Source organism: Eulemur rufifrons, chromosome 6, assembly GCF_041146395.1.
Source record: "Eulemur rufifrons isolate Redbay chromosome 6, OSU_ERuf_1, whole genome shotgun sequence".
NCBI classification, from domain to species: domain Eukaryota; kingdom Metazoa; phylum Chordata; class Mammalia; order Primates; family Lemuridae; genus Eulemur; species Eulemur rufifrons.
Window position 1 is genome coordinate 58,002,267 of NC_090988.1, and position 21,610 is coordinate 58,023,876.

The 21,610-nt window shown below is 37.2% G+C and overlaps 2 protein-coding genes across 2 annotated transcripts; both read left to right on the forward strand.

Moving 5' to 3' along the window:
* Nucleotides 1-8,950: 8,950 nt before the first annotated feature.
* Nucleotides 8,951-9,904, forward strand: LOC138384180 (olfactory receptor 10A2-like). The gene has a single exon (XM_069469485.1). The coding sequence runs from the start codon at nucleotides 8,951-8,953 to the stop codon at nucleotides 9,902-9,904; it is 954 nt and encodes a 317-aa protein (XP_069325586.1).
* Nucleotides 9,905-20,476: 10,572 nt separating this feature from the next.
* On the forward strand, nucleotides 20,477-21,469 carry OR10A4 (olfactory receptor family 10 subfamily A member 4). Its single transcript, XM_069469486.1, has one exon. It carries the CDS (start codon nucleotides 20,500-20,502, stop codon nucleotides 21,445-21,447), a length of 948 nt encoding a protein of 315 aa, XP_069325587.1. The 5' UTR covers nucleotides 20,477-20,499; the 3' UTR covers nucleotides 21,448-21,469.
* Nucleotides 21,470-21,610: the final 141 nt, after the last annotated feature.

Here is a 21,610-nt window from a genome sequence, read left to right on the forward strand (position 1 = left end):
TTCCCAGAAGTTTCTGGAAGTTCTATGGGAAACCCAGCAGGCTCTTTCATCTCTGCCACTCTTCCTTCCCAGTCCTCTCCACAAGGACCACACACTACATGTCTGTCATGAGATGGAACTGCTAGTGAAAGTGGAGTTCTGACAAAGGAAAAGCAGTCGTTGATAATAGTGAGAACTCTAATGGTGAATGAAAACTCCAGGAAGAATGAACGAACTTTGTCAAATTCATGTATTCATTCATCCAATTAGTTGTCTGAAACACATATGTTAAATAAATAGCATATTCTGAACAGCCACTAGGCTTCATCCTAAAAAGATGACTAAGATAGTTTACACTATGAAGAAGGTTACAGATTAAGATATAAGTTGGGAATTAAAATATCTGAATAATTAAAATATTTTAAAAGATATAAGAAAATAGATAAGATGACTAATCCTATCTGGAAGCATCACATGACAGACAGAGCTGAGTTTTGAGGATGCGAAGGGGTCAGCCAGGTAGAGGAGGGGATGTGCGCAGGCAGAAGTGATGCCACATGCAAAGGGAACTGACATGTTCAATAGAGAGCAAGAAGCTCAACAGTGAAGCACAAGGAGGAGCGATGCACGTGGGGGACCAAAGATGACACTTCAGGTGTAGCTCATGTTCCTTTTATACCCCTTGCTGGAAACCCCAATTTTGTATTATAAATTTTTCTTATTATGGTTTTAAGTGCAGGCTCTGCTATTTAATCTCTATGTAATTATAAAGGGAGGGATGTATACCTACATGATGGGTGCAACGCGCACTGTCTGGGGAACGGACACGCCTGGAGCTTTGACTTGGGGGGAACGGTGGTACATGGGCAACGTATGTAACCTGCAATTCTGTATCCCCCATAACAATAAGATGAAATAAAAAAAAATAAAGGTTTTTAACTACAAAATTACATGTCAGTTCTAAATTTCAGTTTATTCATTTCTAATATGGGGAGGATTATAATGGCTGTTAAATTTCAGAGTTGTGAGAAGAAAATAAGAGAAAGAATGTGAAGCCTGAAGTATAAATTTATTACATACTGAATAAATATTGCCAGCTTTATCATAATCATAATCATCATTATTTTCATTTGTAATTTTTTAAAATTTCAATAGATTTAGCGAGTATGAGTAGTTATTGTTACATGGGTGAATTGTATCATGCTGAAGTCAGGGCTTTTAGTGTACCCATCACTAGAATAGTGTACATTGTACCCAGTAGGTAATTTTTTATCCTTCACCTCTCTGTCACCCTCCCCGCCTTCTTGGTTTCCAATGTCGTTTACATATCTTTGTGCCCATATGTACCCTTCATTTAGCTCCCACTTATTAGTGTTTGTTTTGCTCACTTTTTCGTGGGGTTTTTTTTTTTCTTGCTGATCTGTTTGAGTTCTTTGTAGATTCTTGACATTAGTCTTTTGTTAGATGTATAGTTTGAGAATATTTTCTCCCATTCTGTAGGTTGTCTACTTTTTTGATTATTTCCTTTGCTGTGCAGAAACTTTTTAGTTTAATTAAGTCCCACTTACTTATTTTTGTTGTAAGCTATATTTGCTTTTGGAGTCTTAGTCATAAATTCTTTGCCTAAGTCAATGGCCAGAAGAGTTTTCCCTATGTTTTGTTCTACAGTTTTTATGGTTTCAAGTCTTACATTTAAGTCTTTAATCTATCTTGAGTTTAATTTTTTGCATTTGGTGAGAGATAGGGGTGCAGTCTCATTCTTTTGCAAGTCGTTATCCAATTTTCCCAGCACCATTTATTGAATAGGGTGTCCTTTCCCCAGTGTATGCTTTTGTCTGCTTTATCAAAAGTTAGTTGGTTATAGCTCTCTGGATTTATTTCTAGGTTCTCTATTCTGTTCCTTTGATCTGTCTTTATACCAGTACCACGCTGTTTTGGTTTCTATAGACTTGTAGTATAATTTGAAGGTTGATAGTATGATACTTCCAGATTTGCTCTTTTGGCTTAGGTTTGCTTTGGCTATTTTGGGCTCTTTTTAAATGTTTTTATTGCTAATATATAACAAATATAGCTCATTGTAGAAAATTTGGAAATTCAGAAAAATAAAAATAAGAAAAAAAAAATCCCCTCCTTTTACCACTTGATGTAGATCACCTTTAAATTTTGCATATTGCCTTTCAGTCTCTTTATGCAGCACACATTTTAAAAGTTGGAAATTTATTATATGTCAGCAGTCTACGTTTTTGTTTTTTAATTTAATATTATATGGTGTTTATTACATGACAGCATTAAATGTTCTTAAAAAATGACTTTAATGATAATCCTTTAAATTCATGCTTTATAATTGACCATTCATTCATTTTATTAATGATCATTTTTGATTTATCACTATAATGGCTGGCACTGAATAAACTTACACATAAACTCATTGCCTCCATCTGCCTTCTACCAGAATGGATTCCTCCATCAAAATGTATGAACAATAAAAGATCTTCATATAATTATGCCAAATTGATTTTCAGAGAAATTATACTAATTTACAGAGCCATAAACAAATTAAGATATTGCCTACTACATCACCCCTTACTAGCACTGAATATTATGTTTTTTAACATCTCAACTTTGATGAAGGAATAGAATCTCTATGTTGACTTTTTATTTTTATTACTAGTGAAATAGAATAACTTTCATATCTTTACTGGCTATTGGCATTTACTGGTAAATTAAATTTTTGTATTCTCTGACACTTTTAACTATTTAATTAAATTTTAATATTTAAAATAATAAAATTTTTTATTATTTAGAATTTTTTACTATTAAAAAAATTAAATTTTATTATTTAATTATAATCTCTGACTATACTTTTAATTGTTAAAAGTATAACACTTTCAATTATTTGTTGCTATTATCATAAAATTTGTCACTTATCTTTCCCTTTTGTTTGTGGTTTTTTTTGTGTTATAAATATTTCATTCCTAAGAATATCCAAGTATTTGTTCTTCTAAATAAAAAGCAATATATTTTCACTGTGGACAAGGTAAAAAATATAAAACATAAAGATGAAATTTAAAATACTGTAATTGTACCACTAAAATAATAATAAAAGAATGGAATTGAAAGCTTTCTATGTATGTATATGTGTGTATGTACATATTTTTTCCTGAAGAATGACTTAATTGAATATACTATTTTGTAGCCTACTTTATAAATTTAGCAAAACATACTGAAAATTTTCCCATTTATTTAATATTCTTCTATAACACACTTTTAAATTACTACATAGCATTTCATAGTACAGATATAACACAATTTATTTAACAAGTCTCCTATTTTTATATATTTAGGCTACACTTTATTACTTATTTCAATTACTCAATTATAAATAAAGCTGACAGAAGAATTCTGATGGCCAAAAATTTGCACATTATGTTATCTATAATAAAATTGTAGATATGGAATTGCTAGTTCAAAGAGTTTCTGATACATACTATGAAATTCACCTTTTCTTTAGATCCACAGTGTTTTAATGTCTATGTTCTTTCACTTTTACCCAAAATAAGTATTATCATATTTTAAATTTCAGAAGAAAAAACAAATCTTTTTAAAAATTTGTATTTACTTTTATGATGACTTTAAACTTTTTGATATTTTTTAGCCATTTGACTTCTTTTTTATTTTTTTTATTTTTTTTCAGCTCATTATGGGGGTACAAAAGTTCAGATTATATATATTGCCCATGCCTTCCCATCCCCCCGAGTCTGAGCTTCAACTGTGTCCATTCCCTAGACAGTGCACATCGCACTCATCATGTACGTATGATCTTATGAATTGAATGATTAGAACTTTACCAAATTTTCTCTTGCGTAATTTGTAAGACTCTCTTAACATCAACTTATACATAGTGTCTCCTTTGTAATTTATATTTTAATTTCTATTTTAGGATTTTAATGCCTAAACATTTAATTTTTAGGGTCAAATCAATAAATTATTAAATGAATTCGATTTTAGAATACATGATAAGAAAGATCTTCAGAATGCTAAAATAAATATCAAAGTAATACTAAATATTTTAATAAAATAAATTTTCTTAAAATTTAACTAGATCTTTATTTTTACATTCAAATCATTGTTATATTGGATATCTTTTGTTGTATTATTTAAGGTGAGAATGCAAAATTTATTTTCCCCTCACATTGCCCCACTGTTGCTTTTTGAATTCCTCCTATATATGCAGTGCTCCTGGGCTTCATTCCGTGTCAATTATTTCCCTAAACCACAAAATTTCAAAGCATGCACAAAGAGACATATTAATAATAAAATATTTTAATACTATGAAAGAATATAATAAAATATCATGGAGTAGTATTGTAAAATGTTTTAATACCTGATTGTGCATGTATTTTTGCTCTAATTTTCTTAATGTTTTTGGAATTACATTCAATTTTTTTTATGCATTATAATATGTGTGTAGTGATATATCACAGTGGTCTTAATATGCATGTATACATTTCCCTGATGATGAATAATGGTGAACATTTTTTATTTTTTGTTTGGTTGTGGTTCATAGAGATTTTTTTTTGTCAGACAAAATTCTTTTCTAAAAAAATTTCACTAGGGAATGGACACGCTTGAAGCTCTGACTCAGGGGGGAGGTGGAGGGGCAAGGGCAATATACATAACCTAAACTTTTGTACCCCCACAATATACTGAAATAATAAAAAATTTCAAAATATTACAGGGGTAAAAACACTTTGGTTGCATATATTGCCTTTGCACAGCCCAAGTCAGAGCTACAAGCATTCCCATCCCCCAGACAGTGCGCACTGCACCCATTAGGTATGAATTTACCCATCCCCTCCGTCCCCCTCCCACCTGCCCGACACCCGATAAATGTTACTTCCATATGTGCACATAAGTGTTGATCAATTAGTACCAATTTAATGGTGAGTACAGTGGTGCTTGTTTTTCCATTCTTGTGATACTTAGAAGAATGGGCTCCAACTTCATCCAGGATAATACAAGAGGTATTAGTTCATCATTTTTTTTATGGCTGCGTAGTATTCCATGGTATACATATACCACAATTTAATAATCCACTCATGCACTGATGGGCACTTGGGTTGTTTCCACATTCTTGCAATAATGAATTGTGCTGCCATAAACATTCGAGTACAGATGTCTTTATTATAGAATGACTTTTGTTCCTTTGGGTAGATGCCTAATAGTGCTATTGCTGGATCAAATGGTATTTCTATTTCTAGCTCTTTGAGGTATCTCGAAATTCTTTTCCACAGAGGTTGCATTAATTTGCCGTCCCACCAGCAGTGTAAGAGTGTTCCTATCTCTCCACATCCTTGCCAGCATTTGTTGCTTTGGGATTTTTTGATAAAGGCCAATCTCACTGGGGTTAGGTGATATCTCATTGTGGTTTTGATTTGCATATCCCTAATGATTAGAGATGTGGAGCATTTTTTTATATGTTTGCTGGCCATTATTCTGTCTTCTTTTGAAAGTTTCTGTTCATATCCTTTGCCCATTTTTTGATGGGGTTGTTTGATTTTTTTCTTGTTGATTTTCTTGAGTTCTAGATAGATTCTTGTTATCAGCCCTTTATCAGATGTGTAGAGAGCAAATATTTTCTCCCATTCTGTAGGCTGTCTATTCACTCTAATGACAGTTTCTTTGGCTGTGCAAAAGCTTTTTAATTTGATCAGGTTCCATTTATTTATTTTTGTTGCTGCTGTGATTGCTTTGGGGGTCTTCTTCATAAATTCTTTGCCTAGGCCGATGTCTGAAAGAGTCTTCCTTGCATTTTCTTCTAGGATTCTTAAGGTTTCACCTTAGGTTTAAGTATGTTATCCATCGTGAATTGATTTTTGTGAGAGGTGAGAGGTGGGGATCCAGTTTCAATCTTCTGCATGTAGCTATCCAGTTCTCCCAGCACCATTTATTGAAAAGAGATTCTTTTCCCCAGTATTTCTGTCAGCTTTGTCAAAGATTAGATGACAATATGCAGATGGTTTTGTCTCTGGATTCTCAGTCCTGTTCCAAAGGTCTATATCTCTGTTCTTGTGCCATTACCATACTATTTTAGTTACTATAGCCTTGTAGTACAGCTTGAAGTCTGGTAAACTGATAACTCCCAGTTTGTTCTTTTTGCTTAAGATTGCTTTGGCTATACAAGGTCTTCTCTGGTTCCATACAAAGAGTAGAATTATTTTTTCTAGATCTGTAAAGAATGATGATGGCACTTTGATAGGGATTGCATTAATTCTGTAGATCACTTTAGGCAGTATGGACATTTTAACAATGTTGATTCTACCAATCTATGAGCAAGGTAGAGTTTTCCATCTGTTTACAAATCAAAAATGTGGTACCTTTTACAATAGCCTCAAAGAAAATTAAATATCTAGGAAAATATTTAATGAAAGAGATGAGAGACATATACAGGGAGAACTATGAAACATTAGTCTACCTTCTTTTGAAAACTTTCTGTTCATGTCCTTTGCCCACATTTTAATGGGGTTGTTTGATTTTCTCTTGTTGATTTTTCTGAGTTCTGTATAGATTCTAGTTATCAGTCCTTTATTGAATGTGTAGCATGTGGATATTTTCTCCCATTCTGTAGGTTGTCTGTTTGCTTTTGCGATAGTTTCCTTGGCTATACAGAAGCTTTTTAATTTGATCAGGTCATTTTTTATTTGTTTTGTTTTGTTGTAACCATTTTTCAGTCTGGTTATGTAACAGATTTCCTCCCTATTTTCAAAATTTAAAAAAAGTCTATTATTTAAAGACATATGCTTATGTAATTCTTTTAAAAATTATTTTATTTTGTACTTAGGGATTCTTTTGGTTCAAAAAGTCATGGTTTTCATTTGCTCAGAGATATTTACTCTTCCCTGGGTACTTCTTTGAATATTTTTCTTTTCCCTGTCCTTTGTTCTATCATTCTGTAATGCTCATTAAATTTATTTTATTTCTTGTATTTTACTTTATTATTCTCCTAATTTTTACTAGTAACATGGGTATAATTCCTCAAACTTGTATTCTAATTAACTACTTCAGTTCTAGCATTGTGTTCCATGGCCTTTTAATTCAATAATCATAACTCCTCCTGCCCCCGCCTCAGGTGATATTTTCTGACCTAAGGCCGTCATTTTTATGACTGCTTATTCAATATTCAATATTGCATAGGGCTTGGTTGTGAGTAACTAATAAAGACAATGCAATGTCTCTCTACTTTCTTTCAGACTTTTTTGAGAAGGAAAACAATGGCTCTGATGTCTTGGATTCATGTCATTAATCTAAACTGGTATCTTCACATCTTCATATGGGTCTTCATATCACCCATGACTTTCTCTGTTTACTTATTCTGAAAGATAGACAGCTAGTTTGTCTTGTAATGACAGTATGAGAGTTTCTAGTTGAGATTCCCTGTTTCCTGCATCAGTAGTCCTTTTATTATCTTTTTTTAAACTTGTATTTTTTTCCTGAAGTTGATCTCAAAACTATAGACATTGCTTTGGTTAAGTTTCAGTGCTTCAGAGAAATCTTACATCAGTTTTATTGTAATTCTATTATAAAAATGATTTTCTTTTCCTTCATAGATGTTCTGGAGTTTTAAATATAACCTTGAACTTCAAATTATTCACCAAGAACCTGACTAATATTTAGCCTCTTTTCAGTAAGTTTGCTCCTTAAAAATGGATTGTGAGTGAAAATTGATAGTGATAATGAACATATCTCCAGTATTCTGGGTCCCAGGCATACAACTGTTGATTACTCCCCTAAGCCCACCCTATACCACATTCTCACAACAATGGCAAAGTGATCTTTCTACATGGCATTATGACAATGTCACTCTGCTGCTTCAAATATTCAGGTGAATCTCCTCATCTATAAAATAAAGTCCAAATTCCTTAGCATGGAATAAAATTCTATTTATGTAATGTTCAAAACATTGACCACATCCTTGTTTGTCTTTTACTTCTTGTCAATTCTGCTTTTTACTGCTCCTAATGTTTTTATTTTTATTATTATGCTTTTATTTTTTTATGATAGTTTCCTAACTACATCCAATTCCTTTTTATTTATCCCAGCCTCTCAGCCAATTTCATTTTCCAGCTTCACCTCACAATTTCTCCATTAAAATTCAATATTCTAGATTACCAAGATAGTAAGAAAAGAAGAGCCTCTTGATAATCAACTGCAAATTAGAAACAAATGGTACAAAATTGGGATCCAGTAGAGTCTAGGGAATCTCCTAAACATCTTGGTATTAATGATGTTGGTTCTCTTGGTTATCGTCTCTTCTGTCTTCACTGTGATTTTGCATAAATTCCAATTCTAATTCTCTTAGGCATCAATGAGTTAGTTCTCAAATAAGACAGAACACTCCAGTGAACATGATGTAAAAATCAGAAGGACTTTGGAATACAACAGATATGGTTTGGAGTAAAGATCTGCCATGTAATTTCAGTTCCTTAAATTCTCTGAGATCAGTTTTCTCACCTTTAAAACAGGGATATTAAGGGACAAAAACATGCATATGTAAACAGTCCTCAACATGGTAGCCTCTCACTCCCCTCTCAAATTCTAGCCAAGCAACAAATATGTATGAAGAGTAGAAAAATTATTATTTGCATTATTTCCTCAAATGTGTTTTCAGTAGCCCCTTTGAGCACTCATGATTCTGACTTTGCATGGCCTTTCTGTGTAGGTTAATGTATAAACAGGAAAATATCAACTTTTCCAGAAGCTGATTCAGGCCCATCTCAGAGCTTAGGCTCTGGCCATTCTTCATTGTGTCTTTATTCTTAGACAACACAAGACTCTTCCTCTTCCAACTGAGACCCTGACTCTACTCCTTTCCATGACATTAAAAAGAAATCTGAAAAACAAATCCAGAATATGACTCCTCCAATCAAGAATCTCTTTCCATGACCACAGCTGGGGATTTTTGCATATATCTATGGCTGCAGAAAACTGGACAAGAATAAGTGAGTTTATCCTCATGAGCTTCTCCTCCCTACCTACTGAAATGCAGTCATTACTCTTCCTGGCATTTCTAGTCATCTACCTGGTCACCCTCATGGGAAACAGCCTCATCATTCTGGTTACCCTGGCTGACCCCATGCTGCACAGTCCCATGTACTTCTTCCTCAGAAACTTGTCCTTCTTGGAGATTGGCTTCAACCTAGTCATCGTGCCCAAAATGCTGAGGACCCTGCTTGCCCGGGACATAACCATCTCCTTCCTTGGCTGTGCCACTCAGATGTATTTCTTCTTCTTCTTTGGGGTGGCTGAATGCTTCCTCCTGGCCACCATGGCATATGACCGCTATGTGGCCATCTGCAGTCCCTTGCACTACCCAGTCATCATGAACCAAAGGACACGTGTCAAACTAGCTGCTGCCTCCTGGTTTCCAGGCTTTCCTGTAGCTACTGTGCAGGTCACGTGGCTCTTCAGCTTTCCATTCTGTGGCACCAACAAGGTGAACCACTTCTTCTGTGACAGCCCCCCTGTGCTGAGGCTGGTCTGTGCAGACACAGCACTGTTTGAGATCTATGCCATCGTTGGGACCATTCTGGTTGTCATGATACCCTGCTTGTTGATCTTATGTTCCTACTCTCGCATTGCCGCTGCCATCCTCAAGATTCCATCAGCTAAAGGGAAGCATAAAGCCTTCTCTACATGCTCCTCCCACCTCCTTGTTGTCTCTCTTTTCTATGTATCTTTAAGCCTCACATATTTTCGGCCTAAGTCAAACAATTCTCCTGAGAGCAAGAAGGTGCTATCCTTGTCCTACACTGTGGTGACTCCCATGTTGAACCCCATCATCTACAGCCTGAGGAATAACGAGGTGAAGAATGCCCTCAGCCGGACCATCCGCAAGGCCCTAGCCCTCAGAAACAGTATCCCATAGACATCAAGAATTAAGACTAAATTCTACTGAATGAGAAACCATCAGTCTTATCTTTGAGATTCCTCTTTTCACATCTCCATAGAGATGAAATTCAGTTGCTGAAGTGGCTATTGGAGAGCTTAGTGGAGAGAACAGAATGCAGAAGTAGTTTAGACCTCTCACTACCACCTGCCAAACTCCTGTGCCTGCCCATTGCAGACTTACATTATTTTTCTTATTGGTTCAGTTGGTATTTTAACACTTTCGTGCCCAAATTTTTCCAGATATTCCATCCCTGTGTGACATACATTGTGGACAATGTGAAAGTGCTAGTAATTTTACATAGGACACACATAGCAAAAGAGAGCAAAACCCATAAAAATCATCTTGTATGTCTCTTCTTTTGGGCAAATCAGACTCTCCATTTATCAAGTAGAAAATCCTATGATCCCTCCCAATGCATAATTCTCCTCACTCTCTTAGTTCAGTTCTTATGCCCTTGAAGCAGTGTTAGTTCTTTGAAGCTTACTGATATGCAGTAGCAATGTAGGAAAGTGGGTCAATAATGCACATGCATAAATTGTTCTTACCTATACATCCATTTCAAGTGTATCAAGTTAAATTTTGTATGTATTATTCTGTACTTATTTTTACATGTTTGCTTTCCTTCAGCCCATGTGTAACTCTTTGAAAGTAATAACTGCACAAGTGTTTCTCTTTTAATATGAAATAGACATTCCTGAAAAATTTATGTTATGTAAAACTCTGCACTAAAAATATTATGGGGAAATAGGGTCAGGGTTAAAGTAAGACTCAAAATACATGCAACTTTGAAGCCAGAGCATTAATAGAAACAGCAGTTGGAACCTAGAGAAACGACATAGATTTCCCAGGCAGGCAGCTCAGTGAGGCTAGAGTTTGCCACAGTAGATATTTAAAATATACAGTAACAGTGAAATGAAAATAATAGTAGTGCTTTAATTAGAACAACAATGTTTGATGCTGAGACAATGAACATGGATTTCACAGTCTAAACCAGTGAAGCAGTCCTTAGGTGATCATGGGAATAAGTGCCACTTGCCAGGAGCCAAATGCTACACAAGCAAGAGGTACCCTTACCTGGGAATGGATCACATTTGGGTAGGCACATTTTTAAATTTTTCTGAAAAACAGCTACAAGAGCTCCTGATGCCAGAGCCTAAGGACATTTACCCCATTGCTGAAGGGTATCACTCTATCTATTCTGGTTTGCCTTGCTCAAGAAAAACTTTCACATTGCAATGAAATCATTCTCTGATTTTTCAGTAGTGTATGAAAGATGAATAAATGGATGCGTAGTCCAGCTGAGAAATGATGGCGACTTGGAGTAGAGTGGTATGCGTGGGAATCAATTCCAACTATTTTTGGAGGAAGAATTGATAGGACTTGTCAGCAGATTACACGTGGAGAAATGCACTACTCAAGAGAGGAGGGTTGATTCTGGAGCAAGACCAGTTCCCGTGGTAGAGCATAGGTGTTCTGGAGGTCTGGAAAAGATCCACAAGAGAGGTGTGAGAGATGATTTTCTTTTCATACCTAAAGCTTTTTTTCTTGATGTCTCTATCATGAATCCCTTTCTACCTTTCAGGAATATCTACCCCCAAACCACAGGAATTGGACTTGCCTTGGGACCAAAACTTTCATCACAGTCCAGGTTCTCCTGGAATCATATATGGAGACAAGGATGCAAGTGAAATTAACCTATTAAGGAGAAACCTGTGATTGAGTTGGGAAAGTTGAGTAAGAATGGAGAAGAAGCTTAGCAGAGGTGCAATTTCAGGTGCAATCTCAAACTCAGCCTGATCCAGAAGGGAACCCCAGAGCATAAAAAAAACTCACAGTCTGTTCACATCAGGTCATAGGAAATAGGATTTTGTACTCCCGCATCAGTCATCCATTGGCTATTGGTGGACTCTGAGATGGGAAAGAGGGAAAAATGAAACTCCCAGGTACCTCTGTTTCCTGGAGAGGGTCCCCAGTGCCCAAGGGCAGTCTTCTGAAGGTTTCAGATACAAGCTGTTAGAGAGAAAGTTTACAAGTAAAGCTCGTGCTAAGTGTTCTTCCCCCAGACGCACACGCACACACGAAAACTTTTGGAGGTGATAGGTGTGTTTATTACCTTGACATATATATATATTTTTTTTGTAAAAGTAGAGCTTGCAGAAGCTGAGGAAGGGGGCACAGAGCTGGTAAAAGTGACTCAAGAGGACTGAGGAGGAACTACAAGCATCTACCACAGTCCTCCCCTCAGAAATGCTTTCAATCATCTGAGTGTTTGAGTCAAAAAGAAAAAAAAAAATCCACAGAGCTTTTAACCAGGACATTGAAAAATAACCACTGAAATCCTAACTCCAGAAAATAGTTCCATGTGTGGTGACCTCTCTAACTTCAACATCTACACACCAGTGTGAGTTGCTGATACATTTTTTTTTCCTCCAGATTTTTCCGTGGGTAATGTGAACCAAATACAAATATTCAAACTCATCTCTCAAAGACATGCACTAATTATTAGAAACAATAGAATCTAACATATAAGTAGAAAATAAATATTTTCTTATTTAATTCATCATTTTCAAGGCATCTTTATTTTTCACAATAGTCTCAGAACCACACATCATTAGATAGGGCAGTGACAGTTCTTTTTCTTCATCTCCCACTTTCACGGAGGCCCCCTTTGAGATTTCTGGGGCTGAGAAAGTAGCTCATGGTGACTGATTTACCTCTGTAAGGCTTCTTTCTTGGCTCTCCAAAAACATGGCTGAAGGCTTTAGGTTGCTGTTCATAATAATTTTATAAAATTATTACCCCTTCTCTCATGGTCACAGATTATGCCCAGGGAGAGAGGAAATGGCGGTGCTATTTTTGCAACTACATTATTTTCTTCTGGTTACATGTTCATCACAGTTGTAATTTCACATTTTCATATGGTTCTTTGATGTTTGTCTTCAAAGACAGACTGTATGTTCCATGAGGCCAGGGACCATGTGTTTTGAATTGATTTTTAAATCCTTAGTGCCTGTTGTATGTTAGGTGTCCAATAAATATTTGTCAGATGAATGGACAGACATTCTAAGTGGATTTTATGCATTTGTTCATTGGCCATTACAGGCTGTATTTATGATTGCTCCTCCTCCAAATTGTAGAGCACAGGACGAGGGATGAGAGGAAGAATGGCAGAGAGAAGTCAGGTGGCTGTATCTACCCTCACACTATCTTTGATTGTATCCAAGTAAGCATGGGAGCCAAAAGAGATTTAGAGCAGATAGTAGACAAAGAAAAGGGTTATCAGGGCAACAACAAATAGCTATTCTTTTTTATCCACTGAGTCACTTCTCTATCATCACTTCTTTTGGGAATGTGGAGTATTTCCATAGAACAGAGGGCAAGATGAATGTGCCATCCTAATCAATCAAAATGGAAAAGCCCAACTTATGTAGGTGGGAGTGAGACAGAGGTCAGTATATCAAATATGTCTTGTGGAAAAATTCAAGCACATAAGTGCAGATACCATGCTAGACATTAAGCAAATGATAATGAACAAGTCAGGTATGGCCACTGCTTTCAGTAGGAAATATGCAATGAAATGTCTCTTTCAAAAGCACTGTGAGCAATGTTTAGATGTCCATTTGAGCCTTTGAGCCCTTATCACTGGGGGAAATTTTATCCCACAGCAGTGACTTCACCTCACCCTCTCCACTTCAACTCCTTTTCCAGAAGGGTTAGACTGTTGAGACTGTTAGACAGACTTTCCTCTCCTCATCTTAACCTGGAGTTAATAACCCCCCAAACGAAGAGCATCCCCAACTGACTGATAATGGCTATTTATTAATAACCTCCATTTGGTTTAGACAATGATTAATGGATTCCCTTCCTCATGCTTGAAAACTTCTCCTGAGTCCACTGCAGAAATACTCCTGAGAGCCAGCCTGATGGGTAGCAAAAATGAGGGGAAATTGAAAAATAATACCGTTCTGCTTCTCTACCCTCTCTCAGGTACAAACTTTGGAGGATACATAGACCACTGAGTTTTGTCCCTTTGCAATTATAGCCTCACAAGTGCAGGAAAAGTTGGAGCTGTAATAAAGTCGTTTCTCCGATTACAGGATTGCAGAATCTTCATGAATTTTTGCACTCTAGGAACTCCCCCAAACTTATACCTGTCAGAAAGTGAATCGATGTCTTCAGCAGAGGAAGAGGAAGCATTGCAGGAATCACTAACCTACAGTAAACAGCAGGGAATGAAATAGTCCTGAGACCTAACCTGGAGTCCTCTAGAGGCCCAGCATAGAGCACAGAGCTTCTCTGGAGTGACGAATGCTGTGCAGCTCAGAGCTCTTTTACAGGGACTGACCCAGTCACAGCCCAAATTCACCTAGGGTGACTGACACAGCCCTGGGACAAAGCTTCTTTGAGAATGTGACAAAGTCGCAGCTCAGAGTTCACCAGCAATGTGGACTGAGACCAGCAGAGCCCAGAGTGTCTTGGGCATGCCTGACACGGACACAGCCCAGGGCTTCTCTAGAATAACTTGCACAGACAAAGGCATAATTTAGGACTCCCTTGGACTGGAGTCACGGAAACACCCTAAGGCTGCTCTAGAATGACGGACACAGACCAGAGCTTCTGGAACGTATGCAGACAGGTGCCATTCTCAGGTGAGTACAGGGTGAGAGGATGGGGCACAGATGTGAAACCTCTGGTAAAGAGGGTGATGGCTCGCCACCAAAAATGCATCTTCTTTGACACATTTCTGAGAGATAAGAAAAGAGATCAGGGGTCTCAAGTAAAGAATTTGGAGTTTTTTAAGACTTGACAAATTAGGGAACCCGAGAAAGGATAGAAAACAATGGTAAGATACCTATTGTGCTTTAGAATGCTCAAACTGTTTGCATTTATACTATCTCATTTCACTCTCACAGCCACCCTGTCAGGGCATTTAGAACATTTATTATCATTTTGCAGTTGAGAAAACCGTAACTCAGCAAAAGGTCATGTCAGTAGCTCAGTGTCTCACAATTCAAAAATAAGTAATAGCCAGAATTTCAATTATGAACTTACAGCTCCAAACTCCTTGGAGTTTCACAAGGTTCTCTTAGGTATGTTATCTAGTTCTTCCTCACTGAAACAAAACGTAGAATCTCTAAGACATTATCCCTGATAGGAGATGCTCTGGACAGAGAGATGTAGCCAAACGGGCAACCTGAACTAAGTTTCCCCATAACTTTTCCTCCTCCTAGGGCTCTCTCTCCCTCTCTCTGATGGCTGCAGTCACAACCACACTTGTCAAGTGTCAAATGTTCTGTGCTTTGCAAGACCAGTAGTAAACTAGTACCTGAATGGTACTACACTGATAACATCTTCACAACCACAACTACACGTGCAGTTATAAGGAAGTCGATTCTTCAAAGTCTTCCCAGCAACTTCCCTTCTATTATCCCTCTCATACTTAGTAGGGGGAAAACATAAAAATTAGAAGCAGAAGAGGAAGATGAAAAGTATGAAAGAGAAAGAGAGGAAAGGATAGATCAAAAGAAGGAAATATAAAGGAGAAGATTAGAAAGGAATCAAGACAAGTGAAGGAAAATGTAGAATTACAACTACGGGAAGGAGGCAGATGCAAAGTCCTAGGTCAGGTTTTCACATTGTGTTTCTTGCAGCCCTAGGGCCTTAAGATGCAAGAGGGGGCCGTTTTAGGGGACAGGACAAAAGCGAAAGCCAAGCAGGTGGAGCTCTGAGCCCTGCCCTTGTTCATCCTCATGGATTTAAGTGTTGCAATTCTCTGTAAAATTTGGTTTGAAAAAAAAAAAAAAAAAATGGAGGGGGAACCCCTGCTTAAAAAGTTTAAAAAACTACCATGAGGCTGCAAGTTCCCTCAGCTTCACTGACTGAACATGCAGCAATACTGTCTGGTAACTTCTGAATTTTTGGCCTGAAAACCTTTTTATTCCTAGCCCTTTGGCCATTGTCCAACCTTACGCTGCCATGCCAGTATCATCTGGTTGTATGTTCTTAGGAAATTCTCACACTGTTCTGAGCTGCACTTTTTCTTTGGTTTCAACTGTCATGGGTCTTGGCTACACTTCACTGGATTTTCTGTCTAATCAACCCTGCTTTATCAAAAGGTTAGATTTAGAGTCTTTTTGAAACTGTAGGAGCTGTAGTAATATCAATAATAATCATAAAAATAAGAATTCAAATTTGTATATTATTTCATAATTGTACATTTATTTCCATCTCTCTTATCAGGTAATAATTTAAACATTGTTAAAAGGATTTTTTATAAAAAGTTTAAAAAAATAATGATTACTCTAATGCATCATGGATTCACTAAGAATTTCATGATGAAGAACCTCAATCACTTTCTAAGATAAATATTAGTATGTTAGGGCAATTAACTAATGTCATTAAAATAAATGTTAGTAATTCAACAAACATTTATTGTTACTTAGTAGGTATCAGGCAATGTCATATGGATACAATGATGGATATGATTTTGTTTTTGTCTCCAAGGAGTACACAATTTGGAGGAGAGGATATATATGTAAAAATAGTTGCACAAGGAGAGAATAAATATTTTTAACCAGTTGGGAGATGGGGATGGTCAAAAAAAGATTTACAAGGAAGTTGACATTAGATCTCAGTGTAAAGAATGAATGTTGATATGGTTTACCTGCATTTCACTAAGACATTTGATAAACTCTTTCATGAGATCTTTGTCACCAGATTAAAGGGATATGTGCTAGATGACAATACCTAAAACTGTGGGTTTTTTATGCCCAACCAGTGTTTAAAATAATTTAAGGTCACTGATAGAAAAAATACAGGGTTTTCCCCAAAAAGCATGGATTAAAAATTGGTGTCAATCCATTTTGGGATATGGCTTAAGTGATGTGCCTCAGGGTCTTGGCTCTGTCCCGGGAAACATTTTGATTAAATATTTGAGGGAGTGGCACACTGAGTGATGCAAAGCTATTATAATAAAGCTTTAAAATATTTTATCAGAACATAGCAAAAAATTTAAACAAAATAAATGTACCTTGGAAGATAACTTAATATACCACCTATAAAGCAAACATTCAGAGACGTGATTGTAGGCTCAGCTAGAGATCAAATAGTGTCATCAATCTACTGTAAAAATAATTAAGCCTCAGGCTACTTTAAACACTGAGCACTTGGAGTTAAGCACTCTGCTAGGTACAAAAGATATAATGATGAAAGAATAGATTCGTCCTCGTGCTGTTAACAATTATAATAACATAAAAAGATACACATGTACACAATTATAAAAGTCTCTAATGGAGGTTTGCACAAAGCATTATGAGAGAATAAAATAAATAATTCCCTGATTCTGCCAAAGGTGGATAGGGAAACTTCACAAAGAACGCTTCAGCTGAGACTTGCAAGATGAGAAGAAAGTTGCATGTCATCATGGGGAGAGGTTTGAAGAGAAGAGAGCTACATGCACAAACGCAAGGAGGGTGGGGTGAGAGGACATGATGTGTGCAAGGAATTGAAAATATTTTGGTGTGACTAAAGATCAGCTGTGTGGGGAATTTGAAGCCATAAAAATAAGCAGAGATCAGAGAAAAAGACCTTGTTAAAGAGGTACTTTGTACTTTATCCCAAGGGCAGTAGGGAGTAATTGAAAGACAGTAAATGCCTTAATCAGAGTTGCTGTCAGATCACATACAAGCCAAGGATGGTTTGAAGAGAATGAACTGGAAGTTGATTTGTACAATACTCCCGGCCAGAGAAAATGAAAGCCAGAACCTAAAGGCAGTGGTGCTCAATCAATGTTTAGGAGGAAAAATAATCAAGCTTGGGGGATGGATTAAAGAATTACATTCCAGTTCCTGGCTTGTACTTTTGGGTAGTGCCATTTATTAAAATGAAATACAAGGAGGAGGTTTGAGGTGGAGTAAGATGATGAGTACAATTTACATCTCTTATCACTCTTTAAATCCATGTTAATTGTATGAGACTGTGTGCTATTTTTTGTGTATGTGTTTATATTCCTTATGAATGGGGCTCACTGTATACCTCCATTATGGGTATATAGATGTTTCCCTGATTATTTCCCACATTTTCTTCATCATATATTAATTCATTCAGTAACACTTTATTGGATCTCCACCTTGATGGACATTGGGATAAAAATTTCTACTTTAAAGGAGCATGCCATCTGGAGTATGAGACAGAGACACAAATAAATGAGTATTCTAAAACAAGGACTATGAAAGTGGTATTCCAGTTCTCCAGTGTTGCTAATATATTTGTATCCCTGCTCATCTTTATAAATTGTTTTGCTTTGCTCTCTTACCACCCTATACCAGACCCTCTGGCTTCCCCTCACCTATGTGCTCAGATTTATTCTCATTCTGAAAAAGTAGGTGAAATTGTCAATTGATGATTAAATCTATGACTTGGACTCAGATCACACAGGATACCTATCCTGACACCAATATTTGCTGGCTACCTACCCTTGGAAAAATTACTCAACTTCTCTGTGTCTCAGATTACTTGACTGTAAAATTGGCCTAATAATAGTACCTGTATATTTAGGTTGTTGTGAGAATTAACTAATACATGCAAAACACTTAGAATAGTATATGGCACTTGTTTGGTGCTTCATAAATGTTCATTCTTACTATAAAAATAGATGAAGTATCAGAGAAGTTTTCATAGAAGAAGCAATGCCCTGGTTGAGTTTTTTTTTTAAATGAATAAGGATCAGAAAAAAAAAAAAGTTAAAATAGCATTTTCTCCCTTTTTTTTCTCTTTACCTCCCTCCTTCCTTCACCACTCCAACTTCACCTCTTACACCTGCTCAGGATTTTTACTCAAATGTCATCTTCTCAGTAAAGCTCTCCCTAACACTTGCCACACCCAAATGTTCATTGCCTTCTCCACTACTTTATTTTTCTCCATTCTTCTTATCATCATCTAACATACTACATATTCTATTAACATAATTTGTTTATCCTCTGTCTTCCCTATGACAGGGTGAGTTCTATGAAGACAAAGATTTTTGCTCATTTTATTCACTAATGTATTATCTTCAGTATCTAGAACGGTGCCTGGCACACAGAATTATCTTGTGATAATCAATATTTATTGAAAAAATTATTTTGTGTTAGGGATTGAAGAGTAGAGGCCACAATGAGTTTGGGCAATGAGTTGGATAAGATTTTAGAAGGTAGATCTAGCATTATTTTATAATAATTGATGGTTAGCATTTATTGACCCTTTATAAGGTACCAGACAACATGCTAAGTGCTTTAGATTTGTTCCTTCATTTAAGTTTATAGTCATGAGAGAGAATCTCGGGGTCCCAATTTTGAAGCTTAGTTATTGATATAATGATGAAATCTTCTTTTCTTTTTCATGGGATTTCTTCCTATAGTCACACTTGCATATATTAGTTGAACTTTATTAGCATGTAAAATGTGTGCTTCAAAATTGCTTGAGAGTCAAAACACAAGTTAACCAAGAGAGCTGATGAAAAGTGTATGCTTAACACATCTAGAGTCTGTCCAGGGTTCTGATGCTATCTTGACGCATACAGCTCCATGGAGAATATTTGGCCCTAGGATCAAGATAAGCTTCACTTCCTGTATTGTGTGTCTTCTTGTTTGTATTGCAATTTTCTGAGTCTAGAAATGGAGATTCCTACAATACGGTGAAATCTCCTGAGTATAGGCTTCTTGAGACTAGGATACATTCAGGTCCCCTTCTCAGGAATTATTTGGTAACTGTTGGTTCACCTTCCTTCATTTTTCCTTGCAACACTTTTGTTTTGCAGAAAATACACCCTGCCTGACCTCACCACCTTTCATAGTGAGTCAAGACTCCTCTCTTCATAAACGCTTGCCTGGCTCTCTTAGCACCATTGATCATTGAGAGATAGGGTAGGAGCATGACAGTGAAACTGTGACTTTGACCATCCTCTATTGAGAAGAGAAAAATCAGGACCTCTATAGTTATCTATGGTATTTTTCAATTCTGGCAAAAAGAATAGAATTCTTTCAAAAAATTTGTGAATCTAATGGTCAATTTTTTTTTTTTTGAGACAGAGTCTCACTCTGTTGCCCGGGCTAGAGTGAGTGCCGTGGCGTCAGCCTAGCTCACAGCAACCTCAAACTCCTGGGCTTAAGCGATCCTACTGCCTCAGCCTCCCGAGTAGCTGGGACTACAGGCATGCACCACCATGCCCGGCTAATTTTTTGTATATATATATTTTAGTTGTCCATATAATTTCTTTCTATTTTTAGTAGAGATGGGGTCTCGCTCTTGCTCAGGCTGGTCTTGAACTCCTGAGCTCAAACGATCCGCCCACCTCGGCCTCCCAGAGTGCTAGGATTACAGGCGTGAGCCACCGCGCCCGGCCTAATGGTCAATTTTTTAATTACATTTTGGAGAGTATGGATATTTGATCGTCAACAACTATAATGAGAAAGGTGAGGAATGTGTCCACAGGTGGTTCCCTTTCTAAGGGTATGATTGAAATATAAATAACATATGAAGATTTTTCCTACTTTCCTAGAGTTTGAATGCCCAATGAAGTCCTGGGCAGAAGAATGATGTGGGAAAACTGGACAATTGTCAGTGAATTTGTTCTTGTAAGCTTCTCAGCCCTGTCCACTGAGCTGCAAGCTCTACTGTTTCTCCTTTTTTTGATCATTTACCTGGTTACTTTAATGGGCAATGTCATCATCATCCTGGTCACTACAGCTGACTCTGCACTACAAAGTCCTATGTACTTCTTCCTCAGAAACTTGTCCTTCTTGGAGATAGGTTTCAACTTGGTCATTGTGCCCAAGATGCTGGGGACCCTGATCATCCAAGACACAATCATCTCCTTCCTTGGCTGTGCCACTCAGATGTATTTCTTCTTCTTCTTTGGGGCTGCTGAGTGCTGCCTCCTGGCCACCATGGCATATGACCGCTATGTGGCCATCTGTGACCCCTTGCACTACCCAGTCATCATGGGCCGTAAGTCTTGTGCCCAGCTGGCAGCTGCCTCGTGGTTCTCAGGGGTTCCAGTGGCCACTGTTCAAACCACATGGATTTTCAGTTTCCCTTTTTGTGGCCCCAACAGGGTGAACCACTTCTTCTGTGACAGCCCTCCTGTCATTGCACTGGTCTGTGCTGATACCTCTCTGTTTGAACTGGAGGCTCTGACAGCCACTGTTCTATTCATCCTCTTCCCTTTCTTGCTGATCCTGGGGTCCTATGTCCGCATCCTTTCCACTATCTTCAGGATGCCCTCAGCTGAGGGGAAAAAGAAGGCCTTCTCCACCTGTTCCTCCCACCTCCTGGTTGTCTCCCTCTTCTACAGCACTGCCATTCTCACATATTTCCGACCCCGATCTAGCACCTCTCCTGAGAGCAAGAAGGTGCTGTCACTGTCCTACACGGTGGTGACTCCCATGTTGAACCCCATCATCTACAGCTTAAGAAATAGTGAAGTGAAGGCTGCTCTGAAGCGGGTGGTCCACAGGACCCTGGGCCCTCAGAAACTGTGACTGACTTAGATGGAACCTGAAGACATGGAATGTAAGAGCAAAGAAAAGAAAAACAAACTCCTCAAATGGGTTTTGGGTCTCTACTCTTTCCAGGCAACATAGTATGCTCGCTTGGATTTTGAACTTTCTACTATGATTCATGTCTGAAAGAAAGAACATGAAT

What these genes read in the sequence shown, in the direction of transcription:
- LOC138384180 (XM_069469485.1), top strand. Translation starts at nt 8,951, where the DNA reads ATGGCTGCAGAAAACTGGACAAGAATAAGTGAGTTTATCCTCATGAGC.
- OR10A4 (XM_069469486.1), top strand. Translation starts at nt 20,500, where the DNA reads ATGATGTGGGAAAACTGGACAATTGTCAGTGAATTTGTTCTTGTAAGC.